The sequence below is a fragment of the Cetorhinus maximus genome, chromosome 17, assembly GCF_964194155.1.
Source record: "Cetorhinus maximus chromosome 17, sCetMax3.hap1.1, whole genome shotgun sequence".
NCBI lineage: Eukaryota > Metazoa > Chordata > Chondrichthyes > Lamniformes > Cetorhinidae > Cetorhinus > Cetorhinus maximus.
The window spans coordinates 14,335,581-14,353,689 of NC_135895.1; the positions used below are offsets into that span (position 1 = coordinate 14,335,581).

Consider the following 18,109-nt stretch of genomic DNA (forward strand, 5'->3'; position numbering starts at 1 on the left):
AACCGGCGTTTTAGATGCCGCAGAAAAGAAGGTAATTCTTCTCGTGATTTTTTTTTGCATTTTCAAAAAATGTGACGCTCACTGAGACCTGAGACCGTGCTTACTGTTTCTTTGAGTGGACTTTTATGGCATAAGTGAAAGTCACCTTCAAAATTGAAATGCTTCCCTGGTTGTAGATCCTTAAACCAATTGTGCCCAATGTGCGTGAATGACATACTGAGATAAGGTTTCCCTACTTAAGGAAGAATGTAGTGTGGGTTTGGAGCTTTCCTTGGGTTCCGCTTGTTTACCTTAATTTGCGCCCATTTTAAGTAAGTTCGCACATCTCCTGATGAGAAATAAATTGTCAAAATGGGTGCAGCATTAGGCACAGCTTTGAGTCTGGCCTCCATATTGCGCTCATAGAGGAAACTCCAGGTACAGCTGGAGCTCAGCGATGGCCTAAAATATAACCCTGGAACTGCCATCTCTCTGATGTGAACCCATCGAATCTCTATGGAGAAACTATGGTGCATTTTTACATAGAGATTTGTATAATGAGGTGGCAGAGTTAGAATCTACTCCTTACCATAGTAGCATGTTGGATGTCCTGGTCGAAATATAAAAACCCCATGGGCTTCTACAGGGGTCCTGCCGGTTTAGGAAGTACTTCCCTGAGAGTCTGTAAGTCCGGCCGTAAATACCACACAAATTTTATTCAACTCCCATAGGTTCCACAAGAACCCTATTAATTTAATAGATCCATTTAAAATCCTTATAGTGGGCTTCTTTCACTTCAAGAAAAAATGAATTTACCAGCATTCTAATTAAGAATCATGCAAGCATTTGGTACAAAGTCCTTATTATGTGCAAGTTTTACATTTAAAGTAGCAGCAAAGGTTAACTGAAGTGGACCAATTACTGAAATATATGAGATGGTGAAATATATCTGACTACTGCAATGCGATTCATTACGAAGACACTTGTGGCTCTTCTGCTCCCTTTCTGCGGTCTTCAACCTGATAAGCTTGATTCCTTGCTGACACAAGGCTCCCTGGTTGCCCGTCTGAGTTCCTCCAGTGACTTCTTGTGCAAGCATTTGGAGGCCCCGATGCAGGAAATGAAATAATCCAACACTTGTACAGACATGAAAGTGTCCATCTGGCATGCAGGGCTATCCAGCTTCATAAGCACACTCTTACTTTTGTCCTTGCATTGTAAAAGAAAAGCAAACAGTACGAGAGCTGCATCTAGTTTCTTTTTCCCGTTTATGCACAGTGTTAGCATAGAGCTGACAGTCGCCTACATTTGTGAACACTTAACATGTTTGTACAATGTTCCTTTGTCAGCTGGTATGTGCTTTCAAATTTTTATTAACTTAGTTTCTTTTTACAAAGTATTGCTGCGTCTATTTTTACAGAAAGTGCTATCATAAGGTTCAGACTCAGCAACGCACAGCCCACAGAACCACTGACTTGCAGAGTGCAAACATGCTAATGATACATTTTGGAAGCAAGGAAATAATTAACTGTACAGAGATGTACTGCACAACTTAACCAGGCCTTAAATGGCAGGACAATTGAAGCTCAGTTTAAGAGTCTCCCTATTTCCCTCTTTTGTGTTATTGCATTCTTGCCCTTTAGCACTCACACCTTTTCAACGACAGTTAACCTGCAAATATAGAAGGCAAGCAAGCTTGGGCAGGTTCCTATTTCTCATAAAGATTCTTCCCCATGCTGTCTCACAATAACAGCTCGGTTCTTTTTGATATTTGTTTTCCCCCAGTGTTCTTTTTCAATACTTGCCTTCCCTCAGAAAACGTGGCCGTCTCGGGTTCTGTGCAATTGCCTAGATAATGTTGCCTCTATCCAGCGTGGCTCCAGCTGAGCTTTTGGCTGTTAGACCCTCCCTCCCACCCACCCTCGACGTGCAGCCAGAGTGCCAGCAGGGGAGAAGACTGCCCATTCCAGAAGCTAAATGAGTCACCAAGAGTCAATCTGTTTTCCTTTGCCGCCGGGGTTGGTGGTTGGGGTTGGGGGGGGGTGGGGGCGGTTATCCTTGAGTCTTGGCCTCGTCTGTGATGTTCTGCTCACACACACCGCTCCAGGCCCAGGCCTTTGCTCGGTCTGGCTGCTTCCTGCTTGCTTGCTTCCATTCTGCTTGCTGCAGCTGCTGTTGGGCTCTGACCAGGCAGCCACAGAAGGTTCCTACCTCTGTCACGTTTCTCCAATCTTCTTCCCCTGATGGAGAACGAGGACATTTTGGCTTTTCTGTACTTGCTGGTGCAGCAATAGATGAGAGTCCTGGAACAAAACACACACACATGCCTTTATTTAACAGAATCAGGGAAGGCAAATTAAACTATGGTGAGTGTGCAGCAGATGCCAGTGTAGCATATTGCACAATGATTAGAAAAGATGTATTTTGCAAAATTACAACCTACTATAAGAATTAACTAACGTGCATTTATCATATTTTAATAAGTGCTGGGTTTCTGGGAGAAACCTACCACAATTTTGCTTGCTTGGTGGCTGCAGAGATGTACATGCAGACAGATGTTAACTCTTTGTAGATTGCTCATGATAACAAGCTTCGCGATTGCAGTTCTTTGTTCTTTTGTGTCACTGCAAGGTCCTGCACTGGTTATGGCTCACAACAACAACAACTTGCATTTACATGGGGTCTTCAACACAATAAAACACCCCAAGGGGCTTCACAGGAGTGTTATCAGACAGAAAATTTTACACTGAGCCATGTAAGGAGATATTAGGACAGACAATCGAAAACTTGGTCAGATAGGCTTTAAAGGTGCATTTTAAAGGGGGAGAAAGAAGTAGAGAAGCAGAGAGGTTTAGGAAAGGAATGCCAGATCTTAGTATCTAGGTAACTAAAGGCACAGCTGTCAATTGGCATTGCAAAGGAAATTGATGAAGTACACAAAGCCAGGCTTAGAATTGGAGTAACACTACCCATTTAGACATGGCAATGACCAGCTGCCCATCAGTATCAAAATACAACCAGATTGTAACAACTATGTAATCTATTACACAAACCATATGAATTTATCCTGTACATTTTTCTTCATCATTAACAAAATCCAGTGTGAGAATTTAGCAAAAACATATTTTCCCACAGAATTATTAGAAAGAAGAACTCCCTACCACAGGGAGCAATTGAGGTAAATAGCATAATTGCACGTAAGGGGAAGCCAGATAAACACAGGGAGAAAGAAATTGAAGGATATGTTGGCCTTCAGTACAGAAGGGAGGGAAGACACTCAAGTGGAGCATAATCACATGAATGGACCTGTTGGGCTGAATTTGGTGTAAATGTTACTAAAGGAGGAGAAAGAGGTAGGTGGAGAGATTTGGGATGGAATTCCAGAGCTTAGGGCCTCAGCCTCCAATGATGGGGCGATTAAAATCCAAGATGAGCAAGAGAGTAGAATTGAAGGAGCACAGAGCTGTGGGGCTGGAGCAGATTACATAGATGAGGAGGGACAAGGCCATGAAGGCAAGGAACAGAACTGAAAATTCCAAATTTTGTTTAACCGGGAGCCAATGTAGGTCAGTGAGCGCAGGGGTGATAGATGAAAGGGACTTGATGTGAGTGAGGGCACAGGCAGCAGAGTTTTGGATGATCTAATAGAGAACATCCTTAGTTTAACGATATCAGGAAGATGAAACCTGCAACATTGCTTCCTCAGTGCTGCGCTGGGGTATCTACCTTGATTATGTGCTCAAGTACTGGATTGGGATGTGATATCACAATCTTCTGATTAAAAGATGAGAGCGCCCTTAGACGCAGCTGTCAGAAAGTAGGGGAAATTGAAGAAAAAAACTAATTGAGATTAATAAAGCTTACAACAGGAATCTTTAAGCGAGAGTTGGAAAAAGAAACCCTTTATTGCCTGTGTATGAGATACTTAACAATTCAAATCACTATTAAGATTTTACAACACAATTAAAATGCTCGACTAGTTATTCTCCATTGAAGTGAAGCCATTCCACACTTACTGCTCTGTTCTATGTTTACAAGAGAAATGTTCTTGAAAACGGTTCCCTGTTCTTAGGGCTCATGACTAAGCGTCTTTAAAAAGGCTAATTTAAGAAAATACATTGCTTCTCTGGGTACCAGGACTCTGCTGGTGTTACCACCTGTAGCCTATGTTAACATGATCATTCAATCATGTTCTCTGTCCCTCAGAAAGAATTGGCTTGCACAGGGGTTGGCATGAGATTGTGCTGGCTGAGTTCAGGACTACCAACGTTGGGAATTCTTGGTGCGGATGGAAGACACTGTGCTCTTTGTACCACCCCATTAGTGCACTGCTGCTCTGTCCAAAAGGTCTGCCCCTTTAGAAGAATCTTCAGAGATTATTTTCGTACTCTACCTTGCCATGCTGTACATCATGGCTGAGAAGCAAAATGGGCTCAAGCCCTAATCCCCGTTTTCTATTAATTTGACTGCGCCATCAGTTGCTAGGAAGCATGTGAAATTGCAAGAAGGTCCCTTTTCCTCTGATCTTTCCTACATCCCTTAAAAGGTACTTGTCTTTAGCTTAGGACTGTTACATAATAATGTAGCAATGGTATAACTGTATAATGAAGATAGCAGAGAGCACTGTGTTCTGTGATTATCAAGTACTAACTCACTGCTAAAATAAGTTATCCACATGTTTTTTGAGCACAATTGGTTCTGAGACTTACTCGCCTTGAAAATGCATGGATCAGTGATCCTGGCATTTCCACCGGAATTGCATCTGCTTGGAACCTGCTGACCCCGGCACACCCTCTGGGATCATAATGAGATTCTCTAATTTACCTCCAAAAGGCTGGTGGCTGCACCGTATGGCTCCTGCCATATAAAAGAAAGCAGAAAGTCAAGTACTGGTGCCAATGACAAAAGAACTTGCAGTTAACCGCTGTTACTCCCTTATGAGAGGAGGTCACTTTTAAAATGACCTTGATTTCACCGTGGATTTGCAAGGCCCCTTCTCTCCGGCCCCGTTCACTATTGGCCAGGGGAGTACGCCTGGTGCGATAATTATATGCTGGGTTGCTCGGGGGCCCCTTGGGTTTAAAAAAAACCTGATGCTGAAACTCCCGGCCTCACTCCCTTCATGGTGATATAAAGATCAGGACCTCACTCATACTGGTTGCAATGGTTGAATCAGTGTTTTTCTTTCCTGGAATAATGCTCTTCTGAATTCTGTCTGTTTCTGGTTTCTGCAATCTATTATAAACAGCTTAGGCTCTGGCTTTGGGGACTCTTTCCAAATGCTTCTCCAAATATTCTACCCAAATGTCATTCAGCAAAGCGTAGTGGGAGGCAAATTTGTGAAGAGCATCTGCTGTTGTGGAGGTTAATCACTAGTACAAATCATAAGCACATTATGACATTGCCCACAGCCTCCACTATGCTTGGTCTTGTATTCTATCCCATTCACATGACAACTCAAAATTCCCAGCTTCTCTTACTTAAAGATGTTCCATACAAATTGATTTGAAATTTCACTTATAACAATGCCACATATTTATACATTGACTTTAATGTAGAAAAATGTCACATTGCGCTATGTAGAAGCTTAATTAGTTAAAAATCTGCACAAACTGAAGAAGGAATTATTAAGATGGCTGCAAAGCTTGGTCAAAGATAAGGTTATAAGGGGGGATTTTAAAGAAGGGAAGGGCATTGGGGAGGTGGAGACATTGAGTGAGGGAATTCCAGTGTGTAGAGCCTAGCTTATTGTGAGAACTTACCTCTTGAAAGGTCCTGAGTACTTAATGTTCTCTGCATTTTTTAAGGTTTCTGTACTTGCAGTTTTTTTTTATATCATTGTGATGGTGGTTATTATAAAATGGTTTTGCCAACATTGAACAGATATCATTGGCACTAACTTTTGGATTAGTGGCAGCTTTAGGGAATTCTGAGCCCACCAGTCATTTACTTGCTATTCTCAAACATGCCCTCATTTCTAATGAGTTGTTGAACCGAGACTCTTCATCTAATTGTTCAGGTGGATATTAAAGATCCCATGGCACTCTTCGAAGGAGGGGCATGGAGTTTTCCTGGTGTTCTTGCCAAAACTTCCTCCCTTACCTAATACGACCAGAAGCAATGTCTGATTTGTCAATTTACCACCCAAAGGAGTGAAGGTAAAAATTATTCCCCAAGTTTTTCTACCCATTTCTTGTAACTTCTCTGACCCTAGACCTCTGCTCAATGTCCCCTCCTGATGAGGTGCTTGAGATCTGAAGTCCATCATGTGGGGAATCACTGGCACCAAATCTCATCCTACCTCTCTCTATGGCAGGCCACACTTAATCTCCCTGCTCTGTGGTAGTCTTCATAGATTTGAATTTTTGCCCAAAAAATGTCATTACATCAACTCCCCTAATGACCTTGTGGTTAAAGGCACCACACAGTGTAACAATAGTACTTATTGACTACAGGAACCCAGATTTAACATCTGGTCTGATTGATATCTGCTAACTTCGGCTACACAACTGTCCTCAAGTTCCTTTTTGGGGTAGGGCTGAGATGAAATTCAGCCAGGTTCCCTTTCATGTTGCAATTTGTGATGCATTTTGGAAAATTTGTGTTTGCCCATGTGCGCATATCTCTGTGTTGAAGTTCAGAAAGGAAGAGGACTATATTCTGCTGTGATTCTCTTGATTACTGCCAACACACTGCCCAAGCTCACATGAGGGACAGCTACAATTGCCTGTGCCTCTGCTATCATTGTTATGAGTCTTAGCTTAAGTTGTCCTTGGTGAGGATCGATAGAGACTGCTGGAGGCAAGGCTGTTGGTAAACTTTACCTTTGGTTAAACATTCTTCTAACTACACACAGGACAAGGCTTAGCACAAGGCTTCATAGAGAACCATCCCTCAGTAGGCTGTTGTCATGTGATCTTACATCATTGATGATGTAGACTGTCTATTAACATATTTAACATTAGCCCTTTACACTACAGTGCCAGTAACCCATCCCCAGAAAACATTGCTGCTCTCTGGAGAGCTGGGGAGAAAAAGTGGAAAACAATTAGGGAAAAGAAAAACACATTCTTGCATGCTCCAATAAGTTAAACTTGCCTGTGAAGTAACTAGATGAGACTCAAAATGGTGCAAACATTCTGATTCAAGACATGGTAACTTCCTGCCTACGGCACACCTTAAAGCATGTGCTATGATTACTTTTCAATTGTCTGACACAGTTTGTGGTAAAGGCAGCAGATAAGCCAAAGGAAATTAAATTTAATGAGTCCATCAAAATACAAATTCAGTCAAATGCCTTGCATAAATTTGCAAGATATCTGGAGGGGGTAGAGAGGTAGGCCTGCAGATCATCAGCTTCAGGGCAATAATATTCAATACATTTTTAGTGAAGTTATACAAGTAGGAAGCGGTCAGAAGCTCTGTAGACTTATTTACATGGTAAGCCAGATAACGATTAAATCAGGTTGATCCAAATGCCCCTACTTGACATTCCCTTTTCCTTCCATTTGCACGCAATTATTCGTGAAGGCCATTTGAATCCAAATCCTATAATATGTTAATGAAAGCAAGTCAAATTGCCAAAACAGGCCATTAACATGAAAGAACAATTAAAAAGGAATCTGTTGATGCTTCTTTAGATAGCATAGATCTGGTAGTGTTCAGTCCTACACTATGTAATTGAATCTTCCTCTGAACTGTTATAGAAAGAAAGTCGCTGCCAAAGAGAAGTCCCACCAATGCCAGCAATTAGGAGAACAAAGAGGGGATACGAGAAAGCTCTGGCTGGTAAAAGTAGGGAAAATCCCGAGATATTCTATAAGTATATCAATGGGAAGAGGATAACCTGGGAAAGAGTAGGGCCCATAAGGGACCAAGGGGGCAATCTATGGGTGGAGCCAGAGGACATCGCTAGAGTGTTGAATGAATACTTCACGTCCGTCTTCACCCAAGAGAATGAGGATGAAGGTATGGAACTCGGGGAGAGAGACTGCGAGGTTCTTGAGCAAATTGATATAGGGAGTGACAAGGTATTGGAGGTGTTGGCAGACTTAAAAGTGGACAAATCTCCAGGTCCGAATGATTTGTGTCCCAGGCTGCTGAGGGAGGCAAGGGAGGAGATCGCAGGGTCTCTGACCCAACTTTTTAATTCCTCTCTGGCCACGGGGGAGGTGCCAGAGTTCTGGAGAACAGCTAATGTAGTTCCTCTATTTAAGAAGGGTTGTAGAGATAAGCCAGGGAACTACAGACCAATGAGTCTCATGTCAGTGGTAGGGAAACTATTGGAGAAAATTCTGAAGGAGAGAATCTATCTCCACTTGGAGAGGCAAGGTTTGATCAGGGATAGTCAGCATGGCTTTGTCAGAGGGAGGTCACGCCTAACAAATTTGATTGAATTTTTTGAGGAGGTGACCAGGTGTGTAGATGAGGGTAGTGTAGTTTATATGGATTTCAGCAAAGCCTTTGACAAGGTCCCACTTGGGAGACTAATAAAGAAAGCAAATGCACATGGGATACAGGGTAATTTGATAAGGTTGATTCAAAATTGGCTTAGTTGTAGGAGACAGAGGGTGATGACAGAAGGCTGCTTTAGTGACTGGAAGCCCGTGTCCAGTGGCGTACCACCCTATTATTCGTCATTTATATAAACGATATAGATTGCTATGTGGGGGGTAGGATTAGTAAGTTTGCGGATGACACAAAGATTGGCCGGGTGGTTAACAGTGAGGTTGAGTGTCTTGAGCTACAGGAAGATATAGGTGGGATGGTCAAATGGGCAGATAAGTGGCAGATGAAATTTAACCCTGAAAATTGTGAGTAATTTTACAAGGAAGTATTCAATGAACGGCATGACACTAGGAAGTTCTGAGGCACAAAGGGACCTTGGCGTGTGTGTCCATAGATCTCTGAAGGTGGAAGGGCATGTTAATGGGGTGGTGAAAAAGGCATATGGGACACTTGCCTTTATCAATTGAGGTATAGATTACAAAAGTAGGGAGGTCATGTTGGAGTTGTATAGAACATTGGTGAGGCCACAGCTGGAGTACTGTGTGCAGTTCTGGTCACCACATTGTAGGAAGGATGTGATTGCACTGGAGGGGGTGCAGAGGAGATTCACCAGCATGTTGCCCGGGATGAAACATTTAAGTTATGAAGAGAGGTTGGATAGACTTCGGTTGTTTTCGTTGGAGCAGAGAAGGCTGAGGGGCGACCTGATCAAGGTGTACAAGATTATGAGGGGCATGGACCTTAGTTGAAGGGTCAGTCACGAGGGGACACAAGTTCAAGGTGAGGGGCAGGAGGTTGAGGGGGGATGTGAGGAAAACCTTTTTTACCCAGAGGGTGGTGACGGTCTGGAATGCGCTGCCTGGGAAGGTGGTGGAGGCGGGTTGCCTCACATCCTTTAAAAAGTACCTGGATGAGCACTTGGCACGTCATAACATTCAAGGTTATGGGCCAAATGCTGGTAAGTGGGATTAGGTAGGCAGGTCAGGTGTTTCTCACGCGTCGGTGCAGACTCGATGGGCCAAAGGGCCTCTTCTGCACTGTGTGATTCTGTGAACACCTCCTTAGTGGGAGGCCTCCTCAAGGAAACTACGGATGAGAGTAAACATGGCCACACTAGCATCAAAGAAAAGTTGAAGCATATTTCTTAATTTGTTCTCAAGATGTGGGAGACACAAATTTATGACTGCATTTTTACCCCACCCTGGTTGCTTTGAGAAGGTGTTGGGGGTCTTCAAAGTTCTTATTTATACAAATGAATGGTTTACTTAGAGAATCAGCCACATGGTGTGGATTAGAGTCAACTGTAGGCTAGACCAGGTAGGAGTGGCAGGCTCCCTTCCCTGTAGGACATTCGCAAACTGGTTGATTTTGACCAATAATCTGGCAATTTCCATGGTCATTTTATTTTCATAGTGTATGGCAACAAATGACCAGACTTCAGTTTCACAACCTACCATTTAAGGCCTCCACCTCACAAGCTCTGAGTTACTAGTCCAGAGGTATACCCAGGAATCCCTCTGAAATGGCACTGGCACAGACAAGATATCATAGTCCCAATTCAGTAAAATGCAGACAAATGCCAGTAAAAAGAACTCACAATTGGATTCTTCCTGTAACTGTCTGCATTCTCCTGGACTACCAACTGTACCCTGTCTTCTACCGCAGATCGCAGTTCAGTGAAAGACACAATGTTTGCAAATTTGTGCTTAAATGAGCATAAAATTAATGCATATATGTGAATTGTTTTAAGACTTAAATTAATACTATAATTATAGAGCCTGCTAACAGTATAACTGGTGCAACTCAATTTGCAAAGGAAGACATTTTTTTCAATTCATCCTTGGGGTTCAGGTGTTGCTGTCAAGCCCAACATTTATTGCCCATCCTGAATTGCCCTTGAGAAGGTGGTGGTGAGCTGGATTCTTGAATACAACTGAGTAGCTTGCTGGGCCATCTCGGAAGGTACTTAAGAGTCAATCACATTGCTGTGGATCTGGAATTACATATAGACCAGACTGGGTAAGGATGGTAGATTTCATTCCGAAAAGAAATTCATGAACCAGATGGCTTTTACAACAATTCTGTAGCTTCATAGTCATCATTACTGATACTCACTTTTTATTTTAATTTTAGTTAATTGAATTTAAAATCCCCAGCTGCCATGGGTGACATTTTGAACTCATGTCCATGGATCATTAATTCAGTTCTCTGGATTGCTAATCCAGAAACATAACCATTCTGCTACCATATAATCATAGAATGGTTACAGCACAGGGGGAGGTTATTTGGCCCATCGTGTCTGTGTTGGCAGCTCTCTGCAAGAGCAACTCAGCTAGTCCCATTCCCCTGCCCTTTTCCCCTAGCCCATGCAGATTTTCCTCTTCAACTGACATGTGGGAGGGCTTTCAAACGTCAGTTGATAAGAATTCAGGACCGGCATGTTCCTGCTAGGATGAAGGATAAGTATGGCAAGTTTCAGGAACCTTGGATAACGAAGGATATTGTGAGATTAGTCAAAAAAAGGGAAGCATTCATAAGGGCTAGAAGGCTGGGAACAGATGAAGCCCGTGGAGAAAACAAAGAAAGTAGAAAGCAAGGAGTCAGGAGGGCTAAAAGGAGTCATGAAAAGTCACTGGCAACCAGGATTAAGGAAAATCCCAAGGCCTTTTACACATATGTAAAAAGCAAGAGAGTAGCCAGGGAAAGGGTAGGCCCACTCAGGGACAGAGGTGGGAATCTGTGTGTGGAGCCGGAAGAAATGGGAGAGATTCTAAATGAATACTTCTCATCAGTATTCACCAAAGAGAAGGACTTAGCGGTCGATTTGTCTAGGGAAGAGTGTGTAGATAGCCTGGATCATGTTGAGATCAAAAAAGAGGAGGTGTTAGGTGTCTTGAAGAATATTAAGGTGGATAAGTCCCCAGGGCCAGATGGGATCTACCCCAGAGTACTGAGGGAGGCAAGGGAGGAGATTGCTGGGGCCTTAACAGAAATCTTTGTATCCTTACTGGTGAGGTCCCAGAGGACTGGAGAATGGCCAATGTTGTTCCATTGTTTAAGAAGGGTAGCAGGGATAATCCAGGAAATTACAGGCCGGTGAGCCTTACGTCAGTGGTAGGGAAATTATTGGAGAAGATTCTTCGTGACAGGATTTACTACCATTTGGAAGCAAATGGGTGTATTAATGAGAGGCAGCATGGTTTTGTGAAGGGGAGGTCGTGTCTCACTAACTTGATCAAGTTTTTCGAGGAAGTGACAAAGATGATCGACGATGGAAGGGCAGTGGATGTTATCTACATGGATTTCAGTAAGGCCTTTGACAAGGTCCCTCTTGGCAGACTGGTACAGAAGGTAAAGTCGCACGGGATCAGAGGTGAGCTGGCAGGATGGATACAGAATTGGCTTGGTCATGGAAGACAGAGGGTAGCAGTAGAAGGGTGCTTTTCTGAATGGAGAGCAGTGACTAGTGGAGTTCTGTAGGGATCAGTGCTGGGACCTTTTCTGTTTGTGGTGTACATAAATGATTTGGAGGAAAATGTAACTGGGCTAATTTGTAAGTTTGCAGACGACACTAAGGTTGGAGGAGTTGCAGATAGTGAAGAGGATTGTCAAAGGATACAATGGGATATAGATCGGTTGGAGACTTGGGCGGAGAAATGGCAGATGGAGTTTAATCTGGACAAATGCGAGGTAATGCATTTTGGAAGGTCTAATACAGGCAGGAATTATACAGTAAATGGCATAACCCTTAAGTGCATCGACGGGCAGAGGGACCTGGGTGTACAGGTCCACAGGTTACTGAAAGTGGCAACGCAGGTGGATAAGGTAGTCAGGAAGGCATATGGCATGCTTGCCTTCATTGGCAGGGGTATTGAGTATAAAAGCTGGGAAGTCATGCTGCAGCTGTATAGAACCTTGGTTAGGCCACACTTGGAATATTGTGTGCAATTCTGGTCACCACATTACCAGAAGGATGTGGAGGCATCGGAGAGGGTGCAGAGGAGGTTTCCCAGGATGCTGCCTGGTCTGAAGGTTATTAGCTATGAGGAAAGGTTGGAGAAACTCGGATTGTTCTCACTAGAACGACGGAGATTGAGGGGCGACTTGATAGAAGTTTACAAAATTATAAGTGGCATGGACAGAGTAGATAGTCAGAAGCTTTTTCCCAGGGTGGAAGAGTCAATTAATAGGGGACATAGATTTAAGGTGAGAGGAGAAAACCATAAAGGTGATGTGCGGGGCAAGTTTTTTACGCAGAGGGTAGTGAGTATCTGGAATTCGCTGCCAGAGGAGGTGGTGGAAGCAGGTACGATAGTGGTGTTTAAGAGGCAGCTTGACAAATACATGAATAGGATGGGAATAGAGGGATACGGACCCCGGAAGTGCAAAATGTTTTAGTTGACGGGCAATATGATCGGCGCAGGCTTGGAGGGCCGAAGGGCCTGTTCCTGTGCTGTACTTTTCTTTGTTCTTTGCTTATCCAATTCCCATTTGAAAGCCAAGGTTGATTCTGTATCCACCACCATCTCAGACAGCGCATTCCCAATCCTAACCACTCACCGTGTAAAAAAGCTTTTCTGTATGTCGTCATTGTTTCTTATGCCAATCCTTATTTTGGTGACCTCTCGACCCTTCCACCATTGGGAACAGTTTCTCCCTATCTGTCTAGATCCCTCATGATTTTGAACACCTCTATCAAGTCTCCTCTCAACCTTCTCTTCTCCAAAGAAATCAAGCCCAGCTTCTCCAATCTATCCACATAACTAAAGTCTCTAATCTCTGAAAGCATGCTTGTACATCTTTATGCACCCTATCTAATAGCTCCACATCCTTCCTAAAGTGTGGTGCTCAGAATTGGATTAAATACTCCAGCTGAGGCCGAACCAGTGTTTTATAAATGTTCACCATAACTTCCTTGCTTTTGTATAATATGCCTCTCTTGCAGGATCCCATTTGCCTTTGTAATCACTTTCTCAACCTGTCCTGCTACCTTCAACAATTTGTGCGCATTTACTCCAGGTCACTGCTGCTCTTGCACCCACTTTAGAATTGTACCCTTTAGTTTTTTTTGTCTCTCCTTGTTCTTCCTACCAAAATTTATCACCTCACACCCCTCTGCATTAAATTTCGTATGCCACTTATCCAACCATTCCACCAGCCTGTCTATGTCTTCTTGAAGTTTATCACTATCCTCCTCACAGTTCACAACACCACCAAATTTCATGTCTTCTGCAAATTTTGAAATTGTGCCCTGTACATCCAAGTCTAGGTCATTAATATGGAGCAAGACAAGCAGTGGTCTCAATACTGACCCACAATTTCCATCCTTAATCCCCTTAGCACCCTTAGATGCATCCCATCTGGCCCTGGCGATTTATCAACTTTAAGTACAGCCAGCCATTCTAATACCTCCCCTTTATCATTGTTATCCAACTGAGTGGTTCAACTAACCCCTCTTTCACTATGAATTTGGCAGCATCTTCTTCCTTGGTAAAGACAGATACAAAGCATTCAGTTAGTACACCACTATGCCCTCTGCCTCTACGGGTGTGTCCCCTTTTTGGTCTCTAATCAGCCCCACCCCTTCTGTTACTACCCTTTTACTATTTGTATGTGATATGGGCAGGGATGAGAGAGAACTGAAACCCCAATTCCCTTCTCCAATTGTCCGTAATCAGTGTGTTTTTGCAAAGGAATATGTGTGTGTTTCTTAACCCATGAGTGTGTGGTAAATTTGAATAACCAGCAGCAAGCTTTCATGGGTTTAAATAAAGAGGATTATTTCTTCACACATTCACCCTGAAAGTCCAACGCTACATCACTCACTTGGCATCACACATACAAATGCACACACTTGAGAAAGAATACAGTTAAAGAGAATAGTGCACTTTTACAAATCATGAACAAACCAATACTTCATAATTCATGTGTTTGGCTCATCTTCGGAAAACATGCATTGCAGAACCAGTGGAGAAGGTGTTTTTTTACTCCTGAAGGATTCAATAGTCAGTGTCATATATCAAGATTACAGCAGGGTTCCCTCAGAGATGGGTTTTCAGCTGATCATGAAGTTAGCTACTTGTTGCCTTCCTACTAGGAGGTTGGTTTACCATACTGGTGGACCTGAAAAGGAACAGGCTAGGAGACTTTAAGATATTGTAATTTCCAGCTTTTAAAGGTGTAGGTGTTACTGCTCTTTCTGCTGCTACCTCTGCCGTTGTTGTTCACAGGCTGATTGGTTTCTCTCTGGCTCTTGGAGGAAAAGATTTGTTATCTGAAGGTAGTTTTGATCACATGATCAATGCTCTATTGTCCACCCAGAATGATTTAAAGTTAGAATTCATTGCTAAGCAATGGAGGTGGCCATTCACATCTACTTATGATTTGACTACTTTCTCTACAGCTCCCATTTTTAAGTTTTGAGCTCAGAGACAGTAAATCTAGGAGTCCATAGATTTTAAGTTTTGGGTAAGTCCACAAATAATAGGTGTGAATGCCACAGATAGTTTTTATCTTGGTATGTCAATTCAAGGGAGCACCCCACTCATGGTCAATTAATTAGGAACTTTCTGTAGACTTGAGGTAAACTGCATAAATTGCAAACGTCACCTGAATCTCAGCAGCCATTTTAGCAGATTTTTTAATGTCCATTTTTAAAAGAAAATGCAGTTCCTGAAAATTCTACACTGAATTCAGTCCATGTTTAAAGTTATGAATATGATATGCCTTTACTGGGCATGACAGTAAACTTACGGAAGACTTTTGAATTCCCTTATTTATCGCCTGCTAGTCTCTCATACTTCCTCTTATTTCCTTTCCGCTTCCCCTCTGAACTTTCTGTATACAGCCTAGTTCTCACCTGTTTTATCAACATCGCATCTGTCATACTTGTTCATCTTACTCTCTTCTTCATCATCCTGAGAGCTGTGGCCTTGGTTGTCCTACAAATCTCCCTGATGGGAATGTACCTCAACTCTATCTTCTCTTTAAAGGCAGCCCATTGACTGCCAATCTTTGACTCCAATCTACCTAAGCCAGATCTGTTCTCACCTCATTGAAATTGGCCTATTTTAGCACAACCAAAAACATACTTCATAGATATACTTTACACTGTCCTTTAAGTAGGCATTTAATTTTCCCAGAACCAGTCCAAGGTGATTCTTAGCTCCTGAACGTTTACTTCTGTCCTTTTCCTTTCTCAGCTTGTTAACTTGTAATCTCAGAGCTAACAATGAGATTTTTTTTTCTCTGGAGATTCTTCCTCTAGCACAAGTTAGGCAAATCTTTCAGCCTTGTTTTAATCCCTCATGAATTTGATCTTTCCAAACCGAGCCCCAGCTCCCACCTGCATCCCTATGTGATGACACATAGAGACTTCTAACCTCTAGCTGCTCTTTCTCCTGGACCCTGGCAGACTAACCTTGTCTGTGAGGTTTCAGGGATATCTTAGTCTCTTCCTATATCAAAGCCCATCTCCATGGCAATGTGAATCACATGGGCCTTTTATCCAGGTAGAAATACTGGTTAGCTATCCTTGAGACCCTCAACTCTCTTTTATCTTGGAAGTAAATGGGCAGTTTAAAGCACAACTGTTTATAATCTGTTATTCTCAACACTTCTCTGGGACTTTGGAGACTCACAATCTATCCATTGTTAGCACACAGACTGCTGCCATTGCCTCTGATATAAACACCTTGCACTTTCTTCCCTGTACAACAATCTTGGCCCTCATTAATCTCTAATGATCAAACCACACAGGCTGTCAGGCAGACTTCAGAACAGGTCCCTGACCCCCTTTATTTTACTTTAAATTAAAGATACAGACCCAAACATAACAATTGTATAAACCTCAATTATAACATGACAATTGATCCACTTGACCCACCTCATTCCCCAGAACCAAATTCAACAATGCCTCCTTCCTCATTGGGCTGAAAACATGATCAAGAAAGTTCCCCTGAACACGCTTCAGGAACTCTTCCTGCTCTCTGCCCTTCACAGTATTAATATCCCAGTTTACATTAGGATAATTAAAATTCCCCATTATCGCCACTCTAATTTTTGCACCTGTAATTTTCTTACAAATTTGCTCCTCTACATATTTCCTACTATTGATGGCCAAAAGAATTTGCCCAGTTGTGTAATGGTACCTCTATTGTTGCTTAATGCTAACCAAATAGATTCTCCCCTTGATGCTCTGGCACATTCTCGCTCTCTCCAGCACTGTAATATTATCTTTCATCAATATTGCCATCCTTACTCCTTTCTTTCCTCCCCTGATTTTTCTGAACACCTTGTATCCAGGAATATTTAGTATCTAGTCCTGCCCATTTTTGAACCAGGTCTACAATATCGCCACCACACCACTTTCCCTTGTAGCTATTTGCACCTGCAGCTTACCAACCTTATTTACCAAGCTTTGTGTGTTTACATGCATGCACAATAAATTTAATTTAGACCTTATTGCATTCTCCCTTACTATGACCCCACCTAATATATTACTGTTTACTCTGGTGTTATTTGTCTCCCCAGTCCTTCAAACAAATTGATTTTCTTCTCTCATGCTAAATCTTGGCTCCCATTCCCCTGTCAAGTTATGTTAAATGCTCCCCAGTAGACTAGCAAACTGCCCCATAAGAACGTTGGTCCCGATTCTGGTTAGGTGCAATGCTTCTGGCCTATACAGGTCCCATTTCCTTCAGAACCGGTACCAATCTCCCAGGAATCTAAAACCCTCCCTCCTGTGCCATCTCTGTAGCCATGCATCCGTCTGTTCTATCCTCCTTTTCCAAACTCACTAGCACGTGGCACTAGAAGTAATCCGGAGATTACTTTCTTTGAGGTCTTGCTTAGTCTCTTTCCTAGTTCCCTAAAATCTGCCTGCAGGACCTCATCCCTCTTTCTCTGTCACTGGTAATAAATTATACAAGATGCAATATATAAGTTAATTTATTTTATCAAATTGGCCGCTATGTGTTATTATACTAATTAATTGAGCTAGCTTACTTTATAAGTTCATTAAATTAAATTATTTACCTGTGGGCTCGCCCTATATTTCATTGTGTATAGTGATGTCACTATGTCATGTTTTTTCCTCCCATTCGATTCACTGACTCACAGTTAGATTTGCTCTGTCTGATCACTCCCTTCCCAGGCCTCACCCTCTTTAACCACTCCGATCTCTGGCCTTGGTCTCTCTGATCACTCCACTCCCAGGCCTCATCCTCGCTGATCACTCACTCTCCTACCTGGCTTCACTCTCTTTGACCGCCCCACTCCTCAGCCTTGCCCTCTCCAACCACTCCATTCCTGGGCCTCATTCTCTCTGATTGCTCCACTTACAGCCTCGCTTTCTCTGACCACCTCCCCCGCTCCCCCTCCAACTCCTGGGCCTCGTCGTCCCTTGATTTCTCCCTTCCTCTGCTCTGCTCCCAGGCCTCACCCTCACTGGCTGCTCGCAGGCTCACTCTCTCTGACTACTCCATCCCCGGGATTAAACTTTCATTGCTTGCTGACATTGCAGTGCCAGGTTTGCAGGTAAAGGTACAGAAGACACTTTTACATAGACTAAGTATCATTAATGCTAGGGGCTTGATATTCTTGCCGTTGAAACTGTTATCTA

At 42.8% G+C, this 18,109-nt stretch overlaps 1 protein-coding gene across 1 annotated transcript in view; it reads right to left on the reverse strand.

Moving 5' to 3' along the window:
- Positions 1-1,334: 1,334 nt before the first annotated feature.
- The window catches only part of LOC144692193 (uncharacterized), a 222,849-nt gene continuing 206,074 nt past the window's right edge, over positions 1,335-18,109 (reverse strand). Inside the window, exon 5 of the mRNA XM_078560747.1 lies at positions 1,335-2,282. Within this exon, the coding sequence (XP_078416873.1) occupies positions 2,069-2,282 (214 nt within the window). The 3' untranslated portion in view covers positions 1,335-2,068. The remainder of the gene's footprint in view (positions 2,283-18,109) is intronic.